Source organism: Drosophila guanche, unplaced genomic scaffold (assembly GCF_900245975.1).
Source record: "Drosophila guanche unplaced genomic scaffold, DGUA_6, whole genome shotgun sequence".
Taxonomy (NCBI): Eukaryota; Metazoa; Arthropoda; class Insecta; order Diptera; family Drosophilidae; genus Drosophila; species Drosophila guanche.
The window spans coordinates 11,980,342-12,002,982 of NW_022995743.1; the positions used below are offsets into that span (position 1 = coordinate 11,980,342).

A 22,641-nucleotide genomic window follows, 5' to 3' on the forward strand; every position below is an offset into this window, starting at 1 on the left:
GAGCGTGACTAAAAGCACTTTCTATGCGTATTATTTTGATTCAGTTTTCTCTCCTCGGTTTACCATGAATCCACAATGTGCGCTCCTCCAACTGCGATCAGCCGAAGCTACAAAAGGCAGCATCGATGGAAATCCCCCATGGATTGAGTGCTTCACAGAGAGGAACTGCTGCCCAAATTGTAGTGTAAATAAAAGTGTAGATTAAGCAAATAAAATTATGTGCGTTTGTGGTCCAATTCCGGGAATATCTTTTGATTAGCCCCATGGAAAGGGAAGGGAATGGAGTGGCTAGAATGGAATCAAAATCCAGGTCATGTAGCCCACATATAAATCCCAGCCAAAATTCATGCATGACCCATAAAAGCCAAGGACTGCGACTGCTCCATAAACACAGACCTCACACTTTGGCAACATATTTCCCATTTACGATTGGGGGACAGGGACAGGGTTCAGTGGCTGGCGGTTGCTCTTGGGGTAGTATAAAAATTTCAACACGCTTACACAAAAATTGCCAATTAAGCGCATTTATGACTGCAACGCAAAGGAAGGAAATATTTACTATGCGTGTGTGTGTTTGTGTGTGTGTGTGTGTGTGGCATGCAACTAGACTGGAATGGACTGGACTGTCTGGGCATCATAAACATTGTTAATGTGAAGACGTGTGCACTCGCTCGCTGTCTCTCCCTGGATTATTAAGAAACAATGAAGCCCGGAATGGACCCTGAGTTGCAGTCGCTGACGGAGATGGGGAGACGCCGCTAGAAGCCATAAAAGTGGACACATAATGCCCGGCTTTATGGCGGCAACTTAAAACCGGAAACTAAATAGTTGACACCGCGCGGACACTGGCCAAAGGGGGTTGGGGGGGATTTACACCCTCCATGGCACTCCAGATTGGGGGGAGTGGAGCTTGGGGTTTGTGCCTCGTAAATGACGAAAACATAATTTGTAATTTGAATTTGTTTCGTGTTCGAGCATAAGCAATGAGCTCACAGCAGCAGCAGCAGCAGGGGGACCTCCCCCTGCGGCAAGGACAGTCAGTCGACCTCTGCCGAGGTCTCCCTTTTCCCTGTAACTCCCTGGGATTTATGCGAATGCAGTTCCTTGACCCTTGGCCTCTCTCGATGCTCACTCAAATGAGCAACAATTAATTGAGCCAACACAACTAGGGTAAGGGGGTGGTGAGAGGGCAGAAGGGAGAGTTACATAATTTTGAGACTTGTTTGGGGGCTCTTACTGGCGGACTCTGATTTATGCGCTTATCACGCAGGCGGACGCGTCCGACGCTTTTATGTCCTTGTCTGACGCCCATAAATGTCCTGCAGGGCCTGACTCTGTGTGTGTTTGTCGTCCTGGCATTGACAGTGCACACAAATTTGCCATTTTAATGCTCTTTTGGCTACCAGCCACCAAAAGGCTCCCCTCTGCCAGCGCTTTTCAATTTCTGCCTCATACCTGTCGCCGCCGCCGCCGCTGGCTTAGGCTCATCCTTCGCCGTCGTCGACGTTGTCGTCCTTCGACATGGTAGTGTGGCGTGACAGTTTTTCATTACGCACAAATCCTTCGGGCATACAGAGAGTCACATTAAAAAGGGATGTGGACTTAAAGTTTGCTTTACTGCACCCCAAAAAGAGGAAAAGAAAAGGAGAAAAGAGTCTTCCAAGAAGAAGGAAATTGGGAATTTCATAAGAATCCTTCTTGGCTTATCGCACAGCTTTAACGTGTCTGTGGGGTGCATGTCCTTTTGCCCTGCGACACTTTGAAACTGACATTATGCAAGTTGGAGCCACGTTGGATGCGCCGCTGCAGCTATCTAAATTACCCAGAGACATCCGGCATGGCATGGCATGGCATGGCAGGACGTTCCTATATGCTTAAGGATCAACAGGAAGTGCTCCCCCAAAAGCTGTCTGACTAGCTGCACTCCCACACTCTGTGTTCGATGTGTGTCTTGTACGTTTTTTTGTTGCCTGTTTTGGGCAGGAAGGATATGTGAACATGGCAAAGCCAGATAGAGACTGGCACAGCGTTGGCTTTGGCGAGTGCTTTGGCACGCGCATAAAAGATAAGTTAATGCATCGCAGACGCCTCCTGGCTGACTGCCCAATTAATGAATCCTCTTCAGGATGTGTGAGCTGTGACTCGGAGTGGGGGGGGTTAACATTCGGCCAAGTGTTGCACACACTTCAGGCAGGCAGCCAGACCTACCGTCCGTCAGTCAAGGCCAAAAGTCACGTATTGCTGCGTGAGTCCTGCGAAGGATTCGTTTTTGTTTTTTCTGCCACTTCGCGTACTATTCGCTGCCATCCAGCGGTAGTTCAAATATGTTTGTGCACGTAGTGGCGGAAGGTAGTGAAACACAAATCCACTGGCCAAGGCTACGCTGAAACACTTTTTTTGTATATTTTCCGATTTAAATAATCTTCTAGTTTCAAATAAATGCATTTGCATAGCCACAAAATTGGAATTTTCACGGTTTTTGCAGGGGAACAGCTTCACCACGTATTGGCCGACAAAAGAACTTTCTTCCGTCCTTATTGCATCATTCCTGGCAATCGCCATCGCAGACTGTTGAGCATCGTCTGCAGGCGTAGGGTGACGGGTGCAATCATCTGCAGGCCAATATGCTGATCCAGACTGTGGACAATCTCCTCGTGCAGCGCCCACTCCAGTGAGCTCGAGACGTTGCGCTTCTCCACAATCTCCACGAGGGGCCGCTGCATCGGGTAGTTGGTGGGGCAGGTGAAGAGCAGCTGCATGGCCACACCCGCCCACTTGCCGATCTCGTAGTTGATGGTGGACAGCGGCACCTTCAGCCGCAGCCGGGGACGCCGTGACAGCACCACATACGGCAGGCCGAGATAGTGCAAGGTCTGCACCTCATTCTCCTGCAGTTCCCGGCAGAATTTAATGGCCTTTTCTGGGTTCCACAACTCAACATTGGCCACCGTCGTGGAAGATCCTGCGGCTACCGAACTGTCCACCGCTTCGATCACAGCCCGAACAGCTTCCACAGCCTCGAAGGGCTCACCAGCACCCGATCTGCCGGCCGCAGCTCTGCGTGACATTTCCTTTTGGCAAATTTCGAATTTTGTCTGTGTGTTGGTATTTTTTTTTTTGTTTTTTGTTGGCTTTGCGCACACCCGCAAATGTTGTTTGTGAAATGTAATGCCAGGCTAAGTAGACACAAAAATTCATAAGCCGAGATTTGCATAGTCCTGCCATCAAAGCAATCACGAATGTGGAGGGGTTCAGCAATGGTCTTATCATCTGCCGAGGGATCTCTGGGAGTGACATGGGACACAGGATACACTGCCACGCTGAAGAGGCAGCTGCTGCAGCCAATTCCATCTCATGTTCAATCAACCCTCTGCCAAAAGAGCAATCAAATAGGCAACGAGAGGAAGTCTGCAAAAGTATTTGCACCACAAATTGAGTTCCTTCGTTTTGGCTGATTTGATTAGCCCAGATTTGGTCTTCTCTCTCTCTCTCTCTCTCTCTGTGTGTGTTATGCAAATTAGTTGTGTGATTATCGCGAAAATTGGCAAAGACCCAAACCCCAGACAAAAGCCAACCACCAAGCGAATAGTTTTCCTTCGCCGAGTTAGACGTGCGTGAGGATTCTCTTGCACATGGGAAATCTTCCACGCATATGAGTAACATTTTGATTAGCATTCGACAAATTTGCATTTTAGAGCATAGCCGGGCAGGGGCAGGGCACAGTTGTCTGATTACAGCGGGAGTGTGTTTGGGCCTTTGATTTTACGCTCTGACACCTCTGACTCATCGATGAATCGTCTGCTGGGGCAAGGGCTGTTAATGAGGAAAGCCAGGACCATTCCTCATGCTGTCAATCGAGTTTCAATAAAACTCTTTACACCATCTAACCGGAGGTGTCTGGGAGTCTTCCATCTTTATTAGGAATTTTGTCTGCTGTGTCGCAGGATGACGCAAGCGTCGCATCGAACTCACTCAAACATGTTGCATGTTGCCCCTACGACAGAGCCGAAGCTAGGGACGACTCAGCAGCCAGCCATACAGCCACCAGCCACCCACTTCCGCCTACCCACAGCCGAGTGTTCTCGGATGTTGACTCTCGTTGGTTGGCTGCTCTCACACTCTCCATCTCTCCATCTCTCTCTCTCTCTCTTTCCCTTGTGCTCTCTCTCGCTGGCTACGCCCCGGAACGTGACCGAATCGCATTGGAGGCGGTCGCACTGCCTCAGATGGCGCAAGTTTGCCGTGCCATCAGCCACGTTGCAACGGACTGCAGCAAAAACTTGCTGGATTTCCCCACATGAATCCCAAACTGTGATTGGCTGCCACCCCTCGACGCCTCCCTGGCTGCTGACACTGTCTGGCATCTTGGGAGCATTGTTTTCCGGCATCGAAGGAGCAGGAGCTATTCGCCTGGCCTGTCGCTTGTGGAAACTTTGAAGCACTTGTTTACGATCTGAAGTGCATTTGCTGGGGCTGCTGTCATAATTTGGGTCCCCCCATCGATGGGTATCCCGGCAAGTGTGAAAAGTTTTCCACTCGAGTGTGCCGCTTGCTGCAGGGGCAGTGGCAGTGGCAGTGGCAGAGAGCACGGCGAATCTCAGCTGTTAAGTTCCTTGGTTATGCTAATGAGGCAAAACTTTTCCACTTCGATTGCTAGTTGCTGACTTTAATTGAATGTCCCCCTCCCCGTCTGACTCGAAAGTTGAGGCCCCACCAAGGTCAGTCGGACCCCACCCAGGGCCACACCCCCCGCACTTCCTCCTCTGTGAGTCTGTGTCTGTGTCGAACAAGCAAATCATATTTAGACCTGCGATAAGATAGCAACTGGCACCACCACATCAAGGTTATAAGAACGCCGAGTAGCGCCCGAGCTGGAGAATTAAAGTGTCTTCCCCCTCAGCATGAAGTGCTCGACTCTCCTCATACTCGGGCTGCTGCTCTGTGCGGCTCTGCTCAGCGCTGCCCAGAAGCAGTCCGGCAAGACCAAGACCAAGAAGTTGAAGAACAAGCAGAAGGCACCCACCGATCAGCAGGAGGGAGAACTCGTGCTGCCCAAGGCCGAGAACTGCAAGGCTGCCAGCTGCAAGCTGCCCGAATGCCGCTGCTCGGACACCGTTCTGCCGCGCTCCAAGTTCCAGGGCAAAGAGAGGGAGATACCACAGGTGAGGCTGGTGGACTGCTGATTTGCTGATTTGCTGAACTCTTCTCGTGTTAACCTCTCTACAAAGTTCGTGACAATAACCTTTGATGATGCCGTGAATGCGGTGAACTATGCCCAGTACGAGCTGCTGTTCAGCGGGCTGACCAATCCCGATGGCTGCACGGCCAGCGGCACCTTCTTCCTGTCGCACGAGTACACGGACTATGTCCGCGTGAATGCCTTGTATCGGGCGGGCCACGAGATTGCCCTGCACTCGGTGACCCATGGAGACGGCACGGACTACTGGCGCGCCGCGGATGTGGCCACCATTGAGCGGGAGTTTGGGGATCAGCTGCAGATGCTGCAGGCCTTTGCCAAGGTGGATCCGCAGAGTGTGCAGGGCATGCGTCTGCCCTTCCTGCAGATATCGGGAAACAACAGCTTCGCGGCTGCCAAGCGGCTGGGCCTCAGCTACGACAGCTCCTGGCCCACGCAGCAGTTCAAGGATCCAGCCATGTGGCCCTACACCCTGGACTATCTGTCCAAGCAGGACTGCCAGATTGGACCCTGTCCGGATGCTGCCATACCCGGCTTGTGGGTCAATCCCATGGTGACGTGGACCGACACCGAGGGCTACAGCTGCTCCATGATCGACGCCTGCGTCTATCCGCCCGAGGACAAGGTCGATGCACTGTTCGACTGGATGCTGGAGAACTTCAATCGCCACTACGAGGGCAATCGTGCCCCATTCGGCATGTATCTGCATGCGGCCTGGTTCTCACGTGGCCGCAACTACTTTGCCGCCTTCAAGAAGTAACTTTATCAACGCAAAACCCTTTAAGAATCCCTCTTAAATATCTGCCCCACTCTGTGCAGATTCATTCGCCACTTGAACACCTATCCGGATGTCTATCTGACTGGCATTTCGCGCATGTTGGAGTACGTGAAGAAGCCCGTGCTGGGGGCCCCGTTTGAGGGCTGCCCCGCCATGCCGGAGGCTGCCTGCCATGCGGTCCAATGTCATGTCCAGAAGCTGTCCACCGGCGAGGAGCGATACATGAATGTCTGCGACAAGTGCCCGGCTGTCTATCCCTGGCTGGGCAATCCCTTGGGGCAGCAGCGGCTGTAGGGCAACAACCCCCCACCCACCCAATAAAGTGCACAAAATAATGAAGCTGTCGTGAAGCTCCCTGGGTCGGGGGTAGCCCACACATGATCTGCGAGGCAATTTCCATGTGACCAACGGACATCTCTGATAAATGACTCTAAATTATGCCCTGCCGGGCAGGAGGCGTCTAATTAACTCATTCATGGACAGTGTCTGCAGAACCCGGGCCTAAGTGAAGCCATATTTTGTGGCAGCATCACGAATTAATACGGCAGCCAGCAATCCTCTCCTTGCGCCGCTGCTCCCTGCAGCTGTTACCTGTAAGTGACAACGGGCCGGGACATGTCTGCACCATCGACATGTGTCCTCCGAGCAGCGGCCCCAGCAGTTGGGTTGCATTTTTGTTAATGGACCTCTAACTAATGACAGCCCCTGGCTGCATATCAGTCAGCTCCATGCCCCCGATGCCTGTGGCCTGTGTTTGGAAATTATGTATGCGGTTAGCCGAGCAAGCTCCTCGCCCTCTCCCTGGGGCCATGTCAAATGGGGCAGAGTGGGCGAGCCACGGGTTAGTCCTGTGGCTGACCGCAACATATTGGTTGTGGGCAATCGAAGGGCCTTCCTCTGGCTAGGTTAGGGCTGCTTTACTTACTGCTTGTGTTCTCTTTACAATTTATTCAACTTCACTTGACACGCTTATGACAATGTTTATTGGCCAGGACATAGCCGTGCGGACAGTTGGCCTCCAGAATGTTGTACGGCTGCACCTGCATCGTTCCATTGGGATTCCAATTTGGCAACGCCACGGGGCGCACGGCATTCAATTGGCTTGCATTGAGCTGGTCCGCCGTTTGTGCCTCGACAATTTCGCTGTCTGTGGCTGCAGCAGCGCCCCGAGTGCCAGGATTGTGGCCCCAAAGCAGTAGGAGTAGCGCCAGACCGCAGACAATGTAACACGAGCTGCCCATTGTGATTGATGGTCCAAGTTTAACTGAGCCAAAATCAATGGCAGCAGCTGACCATTATGCCTACGCAGCGGCCAAGACAATTGTGAAAGCAGTTAGTGGCTTATAAGGCAGCTGGATACGAGGGCTCTCGAGATGACTATGATGATGATGAAACCAACGCCGTTGAAGGTTGCCCCACAAGTAGATCGGAAACTGCTTTGATATCTGCGTATTTCTGCGCAGAAAAATAAGTGAAATAATAAGCAAACAATAAGCAGACATCAACAATCAATGTGGCTGGCGGCAGGTAAGGCCCGGCTTTTATGAAAATGAAGAAAATGCTTGAGAAAATCGCAACAAAAAGTGTGCAAATATTTGCTGATTACTTTTCGAAAGTTTCACTGATTAACAGCCGCGGCCACGGGCGCGGTGGTTGTCCGTTCGGCAGGAGCAGCTTCCCACACCCCAAATTAGGGAGTTTCCACCCAAACTCCCACCACTTGTTTAGCATAAATTTTGCATTCACTTCCTGGGGCTGGGGAAAAGGTTTTTTGTCGTAAATAAATGACTCTACGAGCCTCTGAGTCCCCGGCCTGCCCCAGCTGTCTGAGACCCGAACGGGCATTATTTTAATGTTTTTTTATGTACTACACGGAGAGAAAAAAGGTTGCCAGTATTTAAGCCACACACACACTTTTTCTTCAGCCGCACAACAAATGACATTTTTATGTTTCAATTTTCTTTTTTGCGAAAATTATGCCTCACGCCCCACGCCCTGATGATGATGATGTTGCTGGTTGCTGGTATGGCTGCTGGTGTGGGCGTTGCTTCCCCCTTATGAGATTTTGGTGGTTGACAATAGAATTGTCAAAATTATTGGCCCAAATTGGTGACATTTATTAGGGCCCGGGTTCAGGTTACTTCATAAAAAGCCGCCACTTAGGGGATGAGATACAATGCCAAATGTATCTGGGGAAGGTCGAAGCAGGGAGAAACCCAGCCTCAGCTGATGGGTTGGGGAAGCATGGTAAAAACTATCAACCACTTCCTGCTTTGCCTTTAACCCATCTCTAGGTGCAACAATTCAACTGATTCCATTATCTCAGTGTCGCTGCTCACCTCAAGCCTTGAAATTGAATTCGCAGTTCGACTGCAGCTCCGAGCTTGCGGTTAATCGATCGATTCGTCTGCTGTCTGCTCTCTCGCTCGCTCATTATTATACACTTCAGTTATGCAAGAGTTTTGTTTTACTTAATTTTATATTATTTACTTAGCTGCCATGTTTCACCTTATCGCCAAACACCACACTCTTGCCAGCAGCTGTAGAACTTTACAAGCAAACAAAGCAGCGCTCTGGGACCGGCCCTGGGAGACTGGAAGCGACTCTGGGACTGCGACCAACTCTGAGCTGCTCTCTCAGTCTCGAGTGCGAAACTGGGCAGCGTGAACGTGTTTGCTGGGATTTCGATTGCAAAACATTTTGACGATGGCAATTATACGGATGTATGCCATGCCGCCGTTGTTTTTGTTGCTTCTTGTCTTCTTGGATCCGAATGATGCGGCACGAGTGGCCAGCGATCGCGTGGTATTTCCCACTGAACGTGCACCAAATGCAACGGAGAGCAGTCCCAAGCCTTGGCAACTGTTTCCAGATGTGAGGAACAGCCTGAGGCAAACAGAATCCAATCAAGTGCAACCCGGAAGTGATGTCAATGGAACACGCGTAGAGCCATCACGCAACGAAAACAGAGGGGAAACGATTCCTGTGGCCAAGAACCAAACAGAAGAGACCCAGCCAGTGTCCAGGAATGCAACCCGTACCCAGAGCGAGGATAAAGTGATTAGAAAGATCGTGGAGGGAAATCGAACGGACATGGCCATGGCGCCCATGGGGATTATACCCATTGGACCACGGATAACCCTCGAGAGCATACGCGTCTGTCCGCTGGGATTTACCCTAAGCAATGACCATTGCCGCAAGAAGGCCTGAATAAAGATTAAATGAAGCCAAGAAATTATTTGTACAAAGGAAACAAATTTTACACATTGCAGCGTGAATGAGTTACATTTTGAATAATAAATAGAGAATGGCAATGAAATGATTTCCATGTTTGTAGTTCCCTTTTTTTTTTTCGCTTGCAAAAACATTTGCTTGACCCACTGTAAGTATTTGCTGAAAGCTTCGCTGCATTGTTTACCTTTTTTGCGGAGCGCAAAGAAGCTTTTTTCTGCTCTCACTTCTCCCGCTCTCTCCCGCTCTCTCTCTCTCTCTCTCTCTCTTTGGCAAGCAACTCCGCTTCCATTGTGTTTTGTGTTTACTCCCTCCATTCTTATCGCCATCTCGCATATCTTCTCCATAGCTGTTTCCGTGGGACAGATGATCATCAGCAAGATTCCACACTCCGTTCAGTCTCGAAAGCTTCGTTGAAGCGACCCAACGCGATCCGCTCTGCTCTCCAATGAAAACTGCAAACAAATCTGCGCTGTGTCTGCCACTGGTGTTGTTGCTGGCATGCAGCTTGTGCGGCACAGAGGCCAGATCTCGACCCTGCACCGATGATCGCATTGTGTTTCCGCGTGACAACGATTCCGATGCCTCAGCCAATGCCCCGGTGCCTGCGTGGATAGTGACCACAGCAGCGACACCCACAACGACAGCGCAGGATTCCACAGAGCCGACGACGGAAGACTCCTCCCTCAATGGCACTGAGACGACCATTACGCCCATCATAGTCAATCGGATACTGGTGGACACTCTGCCGCGGTGTAAATCGGGCTTCGAGCTGCGCGCGAATCGCTGTCGAAAGTCGGCTTAAGTAGCGTCTCCAAGGTGTCGTCTCCCCATTGTGTAGTTTCTCTAAGTCTCCAATGTTAGTCTGATGTTAGTCAATAAAGTGATATATGAATAGCATTATTTCGCAGCTTTGTCTGCGCTTGTAAGCGATGAGTTTTCGCTGATTTGGCATCTGTGTTTTTTTAGTCGCTTCCCAAACACAACAAAAAAAACGACAAACAATCTGGAAAAAATCCCACTCGAAGTGCCGGTCACGTTATAGCTTTAGTGGACGGGGGAAGAAACTATCAAACTATGTGGAAGGGAAACCTTTGATTTGTGTGAAGGTAATTACATTGTTTGCAGTGCCACAAATCCCCTCCTCTCCACCCTCCTGGTGTGAGTCAAACCAGCTCTCGGAATCCCTCTCTCTCTCTCTGTCTCTTCCAATCGATTAATTCCCTATCTGATGTCATGAACTCGGTGCTGGGGCAGCCTTCTTTCGCTTATCAGCCGCTCGAACAGCGATCTATAGCAGAATATTTCCATATTCCAGCATCACAAATCGGCGAGTCCAAGGAAAGATCAACAACAGTCTCGTTTGAGTGTTTCACACAGCAGGAGGGGTTTACGGGCTTCGAGAATGTTTTCCAAACTCTTATCGCTGGGAGTGTGTCTGGGCCTGGGGCTCATCGTGCTTTGTGCGCAATTGGCCAGCGCCCGTCCCCAGAATCCCTACTACGTGGAAGGTTCGCGCAGCGGCGAGGGCGGCTACGGACAGGTCACAAGGTGGGTCAAACCATACACTGCCCCTCTCCTCCTCCTCACTGATCCTAGACAAACTTTTTGCAGGCATCATCATCATGGTCATGGTAATAGGCGTGGAGGTCATGGATCTGGCCCTGGATACGGCCCACCGCCTCCACCGCCAATACTGCCAGGATTTGGGGGAAGGTACCCACCGACCCACTACGATCCTTACAATCAACAGCCTGGCGGTGGTGGATTCCGCGGACAGCAGCCTGGCGGTCACTTCCATGGGCGACAGCCTGGATTCCAACAGGGACAGGGGGGATTCCGTCAGCCAGGACCAGGACAAGGAGGATACCAGCAGCCAGGCCAGGGGCAAGGAGGATTCCAGCAGCCAGGTCCAGGTCAGGGAGGATTCCGTCAGCCGGGACAAGGGCAAGGACAAGGCGGTTACCAGCAGCCAGGACCAGGTCAGGGAGGATTCCAGCAGCCAGGACAAGGACAAGGAGGTTTCCAGCAGCCAGGACAGGGGCAAGGAGGATTCCAGCAGCCAGGACAGGGGCAAGGAGGATTCCAGCAGCCAGGACCGGGACAAGGAGGTTTCCAGCAGCCAGGACAGGGGCAAGACGGTTACCAGCAGCCAGGACAAGGGCAAGGACAAGGCGGTTACCAGCAGCCAGGACAAGGACAAGGCGATTTCCAGCAGCCAGGACCAGGTCAGGGAGGATTCCAGCAGCCGGGACAGGGGCAAGGAGGATTCCAGCAGCCAGGACCGGGACAAGGTGGTTTCCAGCAGCCAGGACAGGGGCAAGGAGGATTCCAGCAGCCAGGACCGGGACAAGGAGGTTTCCAGCAGCCAGGACCGGGACAAGGTGGTTTCCAGCGACCAGGTGAAGGAGGATTCCGTCAGCCGATCGCCAAACAACCAGGAAATTCTCTTTCAGGTGAGGACCAGGGCTTCCAGCAACCACGTCCGGGCCAGGGCCAGGGCCAGCAGCCGGTGGGCGGCGCCTCCAATCCCATACAGCCTCGGCCAGGCACTGCCGACGAAGATTTCTCGCAGTTCAACTTCCAGACACCCAACACGCTCCAGCCGCTGCCAGGTCAGGGTCAGGCCGGCCAAGTGGGCAGCACCATCCAGCCGAGACCCGGAAACGGAGCGCAGCCCGTGCCAGGAGCTGCGCCTGCCGATGATGCGATGAAGGACATTTTCAACACTCACGACTTTCTGTCGCCCAATCTGAGTCAAGGCGGCACTGGGGGCCACAGGGATCCCAAGTCGGAGACGGAGGAGTCCGTGCCATCATCCGTGGGTCAGCGCAATCTCTTCAGCACGGATCCCATTTGCACGGACGGCACCGTGCTGATGGCGGGACGTTGTCGCAAAGCGGCCTAAGGCCCAAAAGTGACTTCCCCTTGCTTCCGTTTGTCAGCATTTATTTTCTTCATAAATGCCTCATCGGGTTTCCTTCCATGACAAACAATAAACAAGACAATAATTCTGAGTAACAAATAAAGAAAATGAGAGCGAGTGCGCTGCGATTTCTCATACCCAGCCGATAAGATTGCAATCTAATCGGGGGGAGAGCGAGAAAAACATCGAAATTTGAGGCGCTACATTTCACGCCACGCTCAAGTGCGTCATGAGATTAGCAATGAAATCAATTACCAATACCTGGAGAGGCAAGTGAAAATATCGTTTGTCTATTTAAAAGGGGGGACACACATTCGAGTGGAGACACAAGTCTGAACTGATCCACTCCACACGCAGACGAGCGAGCTGGCTGTCCGCTGAGTGATGTGTTCCAGATAAGAGCTGCACCCTCGGGTCGATTGGGTCGTCGTCTATTTAAAAGAAACTACGCATTCCAGCAGCAGCTAGTGCTCAGCAAATCAACCAAAAATGATACTCCTCAGGGGAAAACTTCTGCTGATTTCGTTGGCCTTCCTGTGGCTGCTCTGCACCGTTCGCCCTGCCCTGGCCAAGTGCCCCAAAGGTTATCGCATCTTCGTAGGCCGCTGCAGGAAGCCAGCCTAAACGGATCAACTTCTAGGATTAAATCCGTTGTACACTTTATATTTAATATCCAAGTAGGAAGAAAGAAGAACAAAGTTTAAGGCAAACCATTCGTCAGCTAAATAAACATTTAACTCCGAGTCAGACCTCGAGGCGACACCGCTGATTGGGACCTGTGGGCACGTGTCCTGGCTTGCAGCTGGGTGGCACATCGAACAGGCTCACCGTGCTAATGCCCGAAAAGTTGCCCGGAATGGGCTCTTCGATGGCTGTGGGCGTAACCTGCACACTGCTGGGCGTGGTCGTGGTGTGTCCGTGGCTGGTCTTTTGCGTAAGACGTCCAAGAATGGTTTTGCGTGTGGTGTGAACGTCCTGGAGCTGTCTGGCCGTGGTGTGCTGCCCGTGAATGTTCCTGGGCGTGGTGTGATGTCCGTGAATGTTCCTGGCTGTAGTATGCTGCCCGTGGCTGTGCCTGGCTGTAGTATGGTGTCCGTGGCTGTGCCTGGCAGTGGTGTGCTCGTGTACGGCCTTGTGGGTAGTCTCCTCGTGCCTGGGCATGGTCTGTCCCCACTGCCAGCTCAGCATCAGCAGCCCAAAGATCAGCAATAATCTTGATAGCATTTTCGAAATGTCAGACCACCAAAGTGCGAGTATTACCGTTCGCGGGCTTTAAGTCTAAGCTACTAAACCGTACTTAGACACAGCAGCTAAGCTAATCAGCCTCGTGGAGTGTGAAGCTCTCCCAAGAAGAGCACGTGAAAGCTTCAACCGAGAGATTCAGATCGAAAGAACACACTTTGCAGGTGCTTCAAGCTCCTCATTGAATACTCTAGCAATAGCAGATGGCACTTTGGTTTTACACAGATGTTTGTCAAACAGAACAGACAGCAATTAATGAGCGAGGTAAATGGGTTTTACACTCTTTCGCTGTGCCTCAACAAAAAATGCAATACAATTCAGTAGAGTCTTTCTTTGTCACTGCAAACTACTCAATATTCAATGGAATTCACAGAACTATTGTCAGTTCCCACGACACGGCTATCCAAGCTACGCGAATGCTTACTATTTATATATGGGGGGGGGCACTCGTTTATTTTATTTAGAAGCAGCTAGAAAACAGAGTTTGGAGCACGTCTCCATTCCGCAGCTGCGGTGGAAGACTCATTTTGGATTAGTCAACCCAAAGTTTGGACACTTTCACTTCCACTCAGGCCTGGTGGCGACATCTCTGATGTGGACCGGTGGCCACCTCGCCCGGCTTGCAGTTGGGCGGCAGGTCAAAGATGCTCTGCACCATAAAGTCCGAGAAGTTTTGGGCTGCTGCTGGCGGGGCTGTAGCGTGCCCGCTGCTGCGACTGGGCATGGTCAGCGCCCACTGCCAGCTCATCAGCAGAAATCCAAATACCAGCAGCACTTTCGATAGCATTTCGAAGTATCAGAACCCCCTTTGAAGTAGTGGAGAATATACTGGCCTCGGCCTACAGAGCTGCGGAACTAAACCGAGTTTAGAAAACACAAACAGAGTTGGCTTCCAAGAAGCTTTTGCAAAAGCTGCAAAAGCAGATCGAGAGCGGAAAGCTTTTCCCCCTCTTTTTCAACTATTTTGTTGTTGTTTTTTCGTCTGTTAATTGTTCTTTTTGTTTACTGCTATAATCACATATCATTTGCACATTTATCTAGAGTTTCGTTTGGCATTCCGTTACGTCAGAGTTCACTTCTGTTCGATGGCCGCTCGCAGACGTTCATGCTGGGCATTGGCTGTGGCCGCCGCATTGCTGGACTCCGCTCCACGATTCACCGCATTCCATCCCAGCCAGCAGACGGTGTGCAGCACCAGGACGGCAATGCCCATGCGAAGAAGCGGCTTGTATTTGAAGGTCTTGCCGGTGCCGTTCTTGGCGTTCTCCATGCTGTCGCTGCTGCCAAAAAAACAAACTAATCTGGAGACAGCCAGCCAGCTGTTGGCGAGAAAGCTTGTCAAAGCTCTCTCTCTCTCTCTCTCTCTCACCGTTTCGCTCTCTTTGCCAAGTCAGGGCTGGGCGATCGCTGATCGAACATGGAACTGTGGTTCTTTGGAGTTCTTTTTGGGAATATTTCAAACTACTTTAAACAAGTCTTAGCTAGACAAAAAGGTACTCCACCTCAGACGCATGTCTGCAGAGCCACACAACTTTTGGCAGAAAAACAAAAAAGCAGCCAAATGGGAGAACCTGGTTGAAAAGTACAAAGAAACGCAGTCGCAAGTGGCAATACCCTTGCCGCGCAGAGGTACTTTCCAGTTATAGACACACTTCCGTGCCAACTTCGGGTCAAAATGATTATACTCAGTCCAAGGGTGCCACCACGAAACAACTTCAGCTTCAAATGGCACACAATGCGCTCATATTACCAGAAGGAGCCAGAAGGAATCGCTCCAGAGGAGCAGAAGCAGCAGCATGTCGGAGTGGGACTGAATATGTGTGGCAGGGTGTGAATGTGGCCCCGCTGGCCAGGTGAAAGATTCGAAGCTGCAGGCGCCAGGAATTAGCATGTTATGTTTAACGCATTTTTGCACCTTCGGCATCTGTGTGTACGTCAGCCCCGGCCCCGGGCTGCTTTCCATGACTTCCGAATGGGGCTTGGGGCGTGGGGCTTTGAGGTGTGCCCCCCAGCAACACATGTGCAAACAAGACGTTGCCTTTAACCCGTTGTGGCTTATCCCTGCGGACCACAGAGCGGCAACAGCAACAGCAACAAACAGGAACAGGAACAAGAGCAAGAGTCGAGCATTTTCCACACATTTAATCGCATTTTGTTGTGCTCTCCATGGGAGTGCTGGTGTCTGTGTGGGGGTGCAGGTGGGGTTTCTGAAATTGTTGAAAAGCTCACATGAATTTTAAACTGCGGTTACTCCCAGCCGCAAAAGGAGTTTGGGTCTGGGGAATAGGCGGCTGAGGAGGCTTAGGATGCGGGTCTTTGAGCAGCTTACGTGTGAGAGTGCCATTGAATAATGCAGCTCTGCTCTGTTCTGCTCTGCAGGCAGCCATCCACTTCTGCCAGCGATGCCAACGAGCTGGCAACAAATTAAATTGAATTTCAGCTGCGACATTTAAAAATTTCATGAGCACTTCCCAGCCCATTCTTTATCCTCCCAACCCCCCTATCGTTTCCGCCATTTTCGGTGGCCCATTCCCGGGGAAAACCTCTTGCAGGGCTCATTAAATAGATGCCCGGTACGTGCTTCCATTTTGGGGCACATTTCATTAAGTGCACGTAAACGGCGGGCTGTCAACTAGCTGTGGGCGTGTCCTGCGCAACCCACTTCCCCTCTGCTGCTCACACGGGCGACACATGGGTAATTCTCAACGTAAACACTTTGGGAGAACATGTCGCAAAGACATCAATTACAGCATCAGCCGCATTGGCATCAGCAGCAGTAGAAGCATCATCATCATCGATTGGCCCACAGCTGATGATGATGATGATGTTGTCAGTTTTTGGCCCCTAGGTGAAACTGCTATCTGCTCGTGCTTCCCATCCTTTAGCGACCTCACTTAACCGCATTTCAAATGTATTTTTATGTAAGCACTCAAAAAATACGAGAATTCTAGAAACTAACAACTGAGAGGAAGGAAATACTCGTACATACAGTGCGTGGCAAAAGGTGAAAGAGAAAACTTATACAACCAAAGGTGTAGTTTTTTTTTCCTGATGCTACTTTGACGAATTTTTCTGCCGCTTCATAGCTCTGAAACGCACTGTACCCTAGCTCGTAGCACTCTAGTATTTGCTTTGCATTGCTTAAATAAATTCCCACTACGTGTTGTGTCGTGTTTGACTACAGAAAGTCGCAGGAATGCGAATGGAACCGACGAGTCAGCCCAAGTGGGACACAACGAGGCACCACTTAATTGTTGTTGCGTGCAGCATTAAAGTTTCTCAAATATTCATGCACCACATTCACAACCACGAACATGCTAAAGTTCTCTCAGGACATTACTCTACTCTCTCTAAGCATTTCCAAGTAGTCATCAGCTACTAATTGAGATGGTTCCAACTTTGAATTAAGCCAAAAATCACGCCCTCGCTCAAGGGCCATTCATGTGCAGCGTTAAGTAATTAGTGGAAGGTCTCCTCCACTCCACTTCCCCCGCCTATTAGCAAACATTTTATTACAAATTTTCAGTTTTTTTCTCGTCGTCTTGAGCACGGAAGCGTCCTCGAGAGAGGTGCCACAAAAAAACCAAAATCTGCTTTGCACTAAAATGTTTTATAATGCAGATAGATGGGCGAAAAATATGGGCCCCACACCCATTAACGGACTGTCACCGTGCAACAAGAACACTTCAAACTGGCAACAAACAGCGCGCGGCAGAAGGGCGCCCTTGCCGCTGTCAAGTGGTGTTTTAATTGCTTCCCAAAGTAGAACAACAATAACACTGCCAGGGGAAGAAGCAAGCAGGAAACAAACCGACGACAAGGCCGATGTTATATTTCTAGAACTTGTTATAATTTTGTCAAATGTATTTGTTAAAAAGGGTACACCACTCAGAATTCGTTCTATCCGTTTTACCGAGCGATCATCGAAGCTCTGCGCCCCGAACGACACGGACACCGAAGTGCCGCGCCAGAAAGGGCGCTGGGCAAAACCTCACGCTGCCGAATAGGACGATTTAACTCATCAACGCGGGTGTGTTTGGCTTTCTATTTGTGCGAAAGTAAGTGAAGACTGACTACAGAAATGATCCTGTGAAGTATAGTCTTAACTTTTACAGCCATAACCTGTGGATGAAGACCCTCCCTGCGATAGAACCAGTTGGGAATTCCAATACCACCATCGGCGAAAAACACAACCGACACGCGGTGATTATTGTGCTTGGGGGAATGTTGTTGCCATGGGCTGACTAATTGTGCTTTGGACTTGAGTGTGTTCTAAGACTGTCGATCGGACATCTCTAGAATAAGATTTAAAGGTGTGAGAGAAAATTTAAAAAAAGAAAAGATAATTTCACTTGGCAGCGGTGGGATTCGAACCCACGCCTCCGAGGAGACTGGTGCCTTAAACCAGCGCCTTAGACCGCTCGGCCACGCTACCATATTTTGAGCAGCCGCCAAATGGCCATTAACAGACAACAGACTCTATTCCAGGTCAAATTGTTAGATTTCATTAAAAACTTGGGCGCGTAAACTTTATTTCTCAATATTCTGAATGCTTGAATACATTCTTTTGTTTCTATTTCTTGTCCTGCTGTTCCTGGTTTTTCTAAGCTATGTTCAGGTTTTGTGATGTCGACAAAACTATTTGTCGAGTCATTCATTAAGATTTTCCCCCATTGTTGGCTGGCATATTAAGTGGACATTCATCTACCCAGGAGCCAAGCCACTTGGAATGTGCCTATTGTTCAACTGCAGTCCTTGGTATTTCAATTTGTCAATTGTTTGAAGTTTAATTTGATTCGGACATGGCCACGCCAGACTCAGACCTATCCTTATTCCCAGCATTCCTGATAATGCCCACAATTAACTCCATTAGCGTTTGCACCTGGTTTTGCCCTGCCTGTGTTCGCCGCCTGGGTTGTACGTGATTTTTTGTGCTTTTTACCTGCCTCGGTCTGGCATGGAGATTGAACAATTTTACAATTACTCGTAATTCCAGGCCGGGCGAGCGCCTTAAATTTGTATAAATTCACGTGTGGCAAATATTTTCTATGCTGACGCGGCGTCTGACTTTTTGCTCCCTTTTGGTGGCATTTTAATGAAACCGCAAATGCTGTGCTGCTGTGTCGCTGCCTCTCCGTTTTCCCAGTCCTTGGAGCACCCTTTGGCCAACCGCAGACTTTGTTTTTGTTTTCTCTGTCGTACCGTGCAAAGATTTTTATTGCAATTTTCTAATTTCATTGCGGATGTTTTGTACCGTCGGAGTCTCCTCCTTTTTCTAGATACCCAACTCCTTGCTGTGGCCCGGCTCCAGGCTCCAGGCTCCAGGCTCCAGGCTCCCTGCCACCGGCTTCAGTTTATGGCTTGCAGCAGCAGGGCGTCGGCAAATTGTTGCTGTGGTTGCATGTGTGGCTGGAATGGGGGTCCAACCGCCTGTCACGCATAAATTCGCATTTTCATTTGAATTTTAAACGCATTTCTAAGCCGACGCCGCTGTCTAAGCAAAAATGCTGACAGTTTTGCAAAATATAATAAACATTTTAATGCAGCAGCCAGCCAGATATGGCAATGGCAGAAGGCTTGCGCCAGAAATTGATTTCGTTAGATTGCCATTTTCTATCTTCCCAAATGAGCGCATTTATATGCGTCGCAGTGTGGGTGGAAAAATAAAATCAAGGTGTTGCCGCTGCCTCGCGGCCTTCGTAAAAATAGTTGAACAGCACAGAATATACGTATAGAAACAACTCAACTCCCAAGGCCACTCTACGAAACAGTGGTCGGCCAGCTGCCGCAAGTTCTTCACACGCACTTGTCAAAAGAACAAAATATGGTAGCGTGGCCGAGCGGTCTAAGGCGCTGGTTTAAGGCACCAGTCTCCTCGGAGGCGTGGGTTCGAATCCCACCGCTGCCAAGTGAAATTATCTTTTCTTTTTTTAAATTTTCTCTCACACCTTTAAATCTTATTCTAGAGATGTCCGATCGACAGTCTTAGAACACACTCAAGTCCAAAGCACAATTAGTCAGCCCATGGCAACAACATTCCCCCAAGCACAATAATCACCGCGTGTCGGTTGTGTTTTTCGCCGATGGTGGTATTGGAATTCCCAACTGGTTCTATCGCAGGGAGGGTCTTCATCCACAGGTTATGGCTGTAAAAGTTAAGACTATACTTCACAGGATCATTTCTGTAGTCAGTCTTCACTTACTTTCGCACAAATAGAAAGCCAAACACACCCGCGTTGATGAGTTAAATCGTCCTATTCGGCAGCGTGAGGTTTTGCCCAGCGCCCTTTCTGGCGCGGCACTTCGGTGTCCGTGTCGTTCGGGGCGCAGAGCTTCGATGATCGCTCGGTAAAACGGATAGAACGAATTCTGAGTGGTGTACCCTTTTTAACAAATACATTTGACAAATTAAATCTGGAAATCTTATTCAGACTTTCCCACTCAGACTCCTTAGATTTTGAGTTTGGGAAATGCTCCGAAAGTGCATTAAAACTTTGATGGAGGAAAATTGTGCGTTCTTTGTGCGAACTTCTTGTTTAGAGAGGAGTGCCGTGCCTGCCTCGCACACCGCTACAAACTACACATTATTGGCAATATTTTGTATAAGCTTGGCAAGAACCACCCGCTCGTGTACTCCCACCCTTTTGAAAAATTGGCATGTCGTTGCAACTTTTACTCACCCGAGAAGTATAAGAAAAAAAAATAGAATCTCTTGGCACATAAGTTTTTTGCACGTTAAGTACTTTTTCATAACCATCCTCCCCGGAGTCGTTGCTGTTGTCTGCTTTTGTAACGGGAGGGGCACTGCGGGACGTGCATACTCCTGTGACTCCGGGGCATAATATGCATATGCAACAACAGAAGGGAGGGGCAGCAAATAATAGAGAATGGCAATAAAAAGTACGATACATATTGGACGAAAAGCAGCCAAAGGGAAACTTTAAATAGTTCCTGCCACTTTTTCGAGAGTTTTGCTGTCGGTGGGGAAGGGACGGGACAGGGACAACAGCGCCAAATTACTTTTAGTGCTGGTTTTTTTCTCTTGGTAATTTTTTATTCCGTTTTGTGCAAAAGTTTGTGGCACTAAATTAAGCGATTACAAATGGGTATTTTTTGATAATAGAAATAATAAATTGATACATACCAGGAAAAGTTTCGTGGAGTGGACGAATAGCTGTAAAAAAAGAGAACAAATACATTTAGTTTTTAGTTTGACTCAAGTGGGATTTGAACCATGGACCTTTAGGTTCGTGGTTTGGCCTGGTACACAGACAGAGAGAATTGCCCAAAAGTATTCAACGGAATTTTTAAAGACTTGTGCTGGCGTTTTGGTTCGATTTCTTTAAGTATTTGTAGTATATTCCTTAAGTATTTCTGATAAAGTTTCAGTTTTGAGTGGAAAGAAGTTCTTCGCATGGGCTGAACCTTTTGCCCCGACACTCGTCGTGCGGTGCCTCCGAGCCAAGCTGATTTGCTTGCTCTGCACGTAGCGTCATTTTTGACATTTAATTATGGTCGGTGCTGTTGCTGCCTGCCACTGCCACTTCCACTGTGCCTGGCCCACTCTGACAGAGTCAGAGTTAGAGGCAAGGCAAACTCGATGCCTGCAAAAAGGTGATTCCATATTTCGCCTCATGCGACTGACTCCAGCGGCGCGTGCTACGTGTGCATCTTGTACCTGTCTATTGTAGTTCCATATGCAAGCCACATGACCTGGACCTCGGCTCTAGTCCTCTTTGGATGGACGTGCGTTGTCAGAACTGCCGCTTCATTTTTTTTCCATAAAAAAATGGGAGTTTTCTTTTCATCTTTTCGGCCAGGGGCCCCTCCTCCTGTTGGACAACTTTGTGGGTCCGGGCAATTTATGGACACATACAAAAAACGAGAAAGAGAGAAAGAAAAACACAGCAAAACGAGAAGAATGTGGCACGTGACGTGAAATAGCAAAGGATTTGCCAACTTTTGGAGTTGGGGACACTGCACTGGACAATGGCGTCTAAATTAATTATCAAGGATAACAGCGTGAAAGGTTCTGCGACGCTGCATTGTCTCCTGGTTCCTAATTCAATTACGACAGCCCTCAGGGGTTGACTCTGAGATGGAAGGTAGGGGGTTGGGGCAAATTAAAAAAGGCTTAGGCCAGAGTTAATACCGGCTTAAGCGCGGTAATTAAAAGCCAAAGCTGCAATTGCAATTGTGGAATGTCTCAACAACAGCTGCCATTCGGTTGGATACTTTTGCAACCCCCTTTCAAAGGGGGTGGGAGTGAGCGTAGAACTCCTTCCTCCAATAAAATTACCCGCTAAAATCACGAACTGCAAATCTCTCGAGAATAATTCGAAACATAGAACAAGGCAGAAGGAAAAGCCAAAAGACGATGCCGCCATAGCCGAATCCCTTCCACATTAAAATATGATGAGCTCGTGAAGGCGGCAGCAGCGGCCCAAATGAAAATGAAGTTAATAAAAATGCCGTAAAGGGAGACTCGGTCCAGGTACTCCTCAGTCCTCAGGTGTCTGCGCTGCGTTGCTGCTGGTAGGGGGAAGTGGGGGTGAGGCTGTCCAAAAAATAATCAACATAAAAAAGAAAATTATTTGCAATATTATCAAGAGCTGGAAAAGTAAAACCAGGCAGTGGCAAGACACTGGACGGCAGAGCGCAAACAAATGAAAATTGTGAAAATAAAAATAAGACGGAAATGAAATGAAACTTTGACTCGGGGGGAGGGGCAGATCGAAAAGGGAATTGTAAAGGAAATGGAAGACAGCGGAACAGTAGGGCCGGCCACAGCAAGTACATTTTCCCACAGAAAACTGTTCAAAATCAAGAAATTAATTATAAAATAATAAAAACCGTTGTAAGAACTAAAGTTTCCACATCAAATAAACCTTAAAATATGCACAAAAACTACGTTATTCCTCCCACTGTGGCAGCGTGTTGCCCCTTTGTGTTCCACCCTTTTCCCAGGAGCGCTGAAATCAAGTTCTACCATTCCGGGCTGAAATTTGTACAATTGGGGTGTTAGGAGCGGCGGTAAACAGCGCCACAAAACTGAAATGCAAATTAAATTTGGCTTTAATCAAGCCGCCGAGAGCCATCCATGTCTTTTTCCATGCGGGGGCCGAGCCCAAGGCCGCTGCTCAACAAGCAAATCAATTAAAGGGCTGCACCCCACACCACTTGAGGCGAGAAAACAAAAGCCAAAAGTCAAAATATGTACAAACAACGACACTCAAAATCAAAACTCCAAATGGAAGCGCAGCAGCC

The 22,641-nt window shown here is 49.4% G+C and overlaps 8 protein-coding genes and 4 non-coding genes across 17 annotated transcripts; 6 read left to right on the forward strand and 6 right to left on the reverse strand.

Annotated features, from left to right (window-relative positions):
• Positions 1–2,379: 2,379 nt before the first annotated feature.
• Positions 2,380–3,122, reverse strand: LOC117583638. Its single transcript, XM_034272089.1, has one exon. It carries the CDS (start codon positions 3,066–3,068, stop codon positions 2,535–2,537), a length of 534 nt encoding a protein of 177 aa, XP_034127980.1. The 5' UTR covers positions 3,069–3,122; the 3' UTR covers positions 2,380–2,534.
• A 1,750-nt stretch (positions 3,123–4,872) lies between these two features.
• LOC117580635 lies at positions 4,873–6,314 on the forward strand. Its single transcript, XM_034267227.1, has 3 exons — positions 4,873–5,162; positions 5,229–5,953; positions 6,017–6,314. Exons 1-3 carry the CDS (start codon positions 4,902–4,904, stop codon positions 6,267–6,269), a joined length of 1,239 nt encoding a protein of 412 aa, XP_034123118.1. The 5' UTR covers positions 4,873–4,901; the 3' UTR covers positions 6,270–6,314.
• A 2,280-nt stretch (positions 6,315–8,594) lies between these two features.
• Positions 8,595–9,294, forward strand: LOC117583863. Its single transcript, XM_034272498.1, has one exon. It carries the CDS (start codon positions 8,682–8,684, stop codon positions 9,183–9,185), a length of 504 nt encoding a protein of 167 aa, XP_034128389.1. The 5' UTR covers positions 8,595–8,681; the 3' UTR covers positions 9,186–9,294.
• Positions 9,295–9,598: 304 nt separating this feature from the next.
• Positions 9,599–10,109, forward strand: LOC117583877. The gene has a single exon (XM_034272533.1). It carries the CDS (start codon positions 9,655–9,657, stop codon positions 10,009–10,011), a length of 357 nt encoding a protein of 118 aa, XP_034128424.1. The 5' UTR covers positions 9,599–9,654; the 3' UTR covers positions 10,012–10,109.
• On the reverse strand, positions 9,780–13,419 carry LOC117583864. 2 transcript variants are annotated; one of them, XM_034272521.1, is made up of 3 exons: positions 13,238–13,415; positions 12,864–13,117; positions 9,780–9,791 (listed from the first exon to the last, which is right to left on the reverse strand). In XM_034272521.1, the coding sequence occupies exons 1-2, from the start codon at positions 13,354–13,356 to the stop codon at positions 12,877–12,879; spliced, it is 360 nt and encodes a 119-aa protein (XP_034128412.1). In that variant the 5' UTR covers positions 13,357–13,415; the 3' UTR covers positions 9,780–9,791; positions 12,864–12,876. The 2 variants fall into 2 exon arrangements, with proteins under 2 accessions (XP_034128412.1, XP_034128403.1); XM_034272512.1 differs by having other exon boundaries at positions 12,864–13,419.
• LOC117583840 (glutenin, high molecular weight subunit DX5) lies at positions 10,562–12,123 on the forward strand. Of its 5 annotated transcripts, none has more exons than XM_034272462.1 (5): positions 10,562–10,757; positions 10,821–11,116; positions 11,183–11,317; positions 11,444–11,578; positions 11,609–12,123. In XM_034272462.1, exons 1-5 carry the CDS (start codon positions 10,612–10,614, stop codon positions 12,112–12,114), a joined length of 1,218 nt encoding a protein of 405 aa, XP_034128353.1. In that variant the 5' UTR covers positions 10,562–10,611; the 3' UTR covers positions 12,115–12,123. The 5 variants fall into 5 exon arrangements, with proteins under 5 accessions (XP_034128353.1, XP_034128372.1, XP_034128357.1 ...); XM_034272481.1 differs by having other exon boundaries at positions 11,444–11,518; XM_034272466.1 differs by having other exon boundaries at positions 11,474–12,123.
• Positions 13,420–13,836: 417 nt separating the features above from the next.
• On the reverse strand, positions 13,837–14,253 carry LOC117583886. The gene has a single exon (XM_034272544.1). It carries the CDS (start codon positions 14,159–14,161, stop codon positions 13,943–13,945), a length of 219 nt encoding a protein of 72 aa, XP_034128435.1. The 5' UTR covers positions 14,162–14,253; the 3' UTR covers positions 13,837–13,942.
• An 89-nt stretch (positions 14,254–14,342) lies between these two features.
• LOC117583891 lies at positions 14,343–14,673 on the reverse strand. Its single transcript, XM_034272558.1, has one exon. It carries the CDS (start codon positions 14,642–14,644, stop codon positions 14,447–14,449), a length of 198 nt encoding a protein of 65 aa, XP_034128449.1. The 5' UTR covers positions 14,645–14,673; the 3' UTR covers positions 14,343–14,446.
• Positions 14,674–17,257: 2,584 nt separating this feature from the next.
• LOC117578906 lies at positions 17,258–17,478 on the reverse strand. The gene has a single exon (XR_004573411.1). It is a non-coding gene; the product is annotated as a small nucleolar RNA U3 (small nucleolar RNA).
• Positions 17,479–17,727: 249 nt separating this feature from the next.
• Trnal-aag lies at positions 17,728–17,809 on the reverse strand. Its single transcript has one exon. It is a non-coding gene; the product is annotated as a tRNA-Leu (tRNA).
• A 1,391-nt stretch (positions 17,810–19,200) lies between these two features.
• Positions 19,201–19,282, forward strand: Trnal-aag. The gene has a single exon. It is a non-coding gene; the product is annotated as a tRNA-Leu (tRNA).
• A 249-nt stretch (positions 19,283–19,531) lies between these two features.
• On the forward strand, positions 19,532–19,752 carry LOC117578917. The gene has a single exon (XR_004573422.1). It is a non-coding gene; the product is annotated as a small nucleolar RNA U3 (small nucleolar RNA).
• Positions 19,753–22,641: the final 2,889 nt, after the last annotated feature.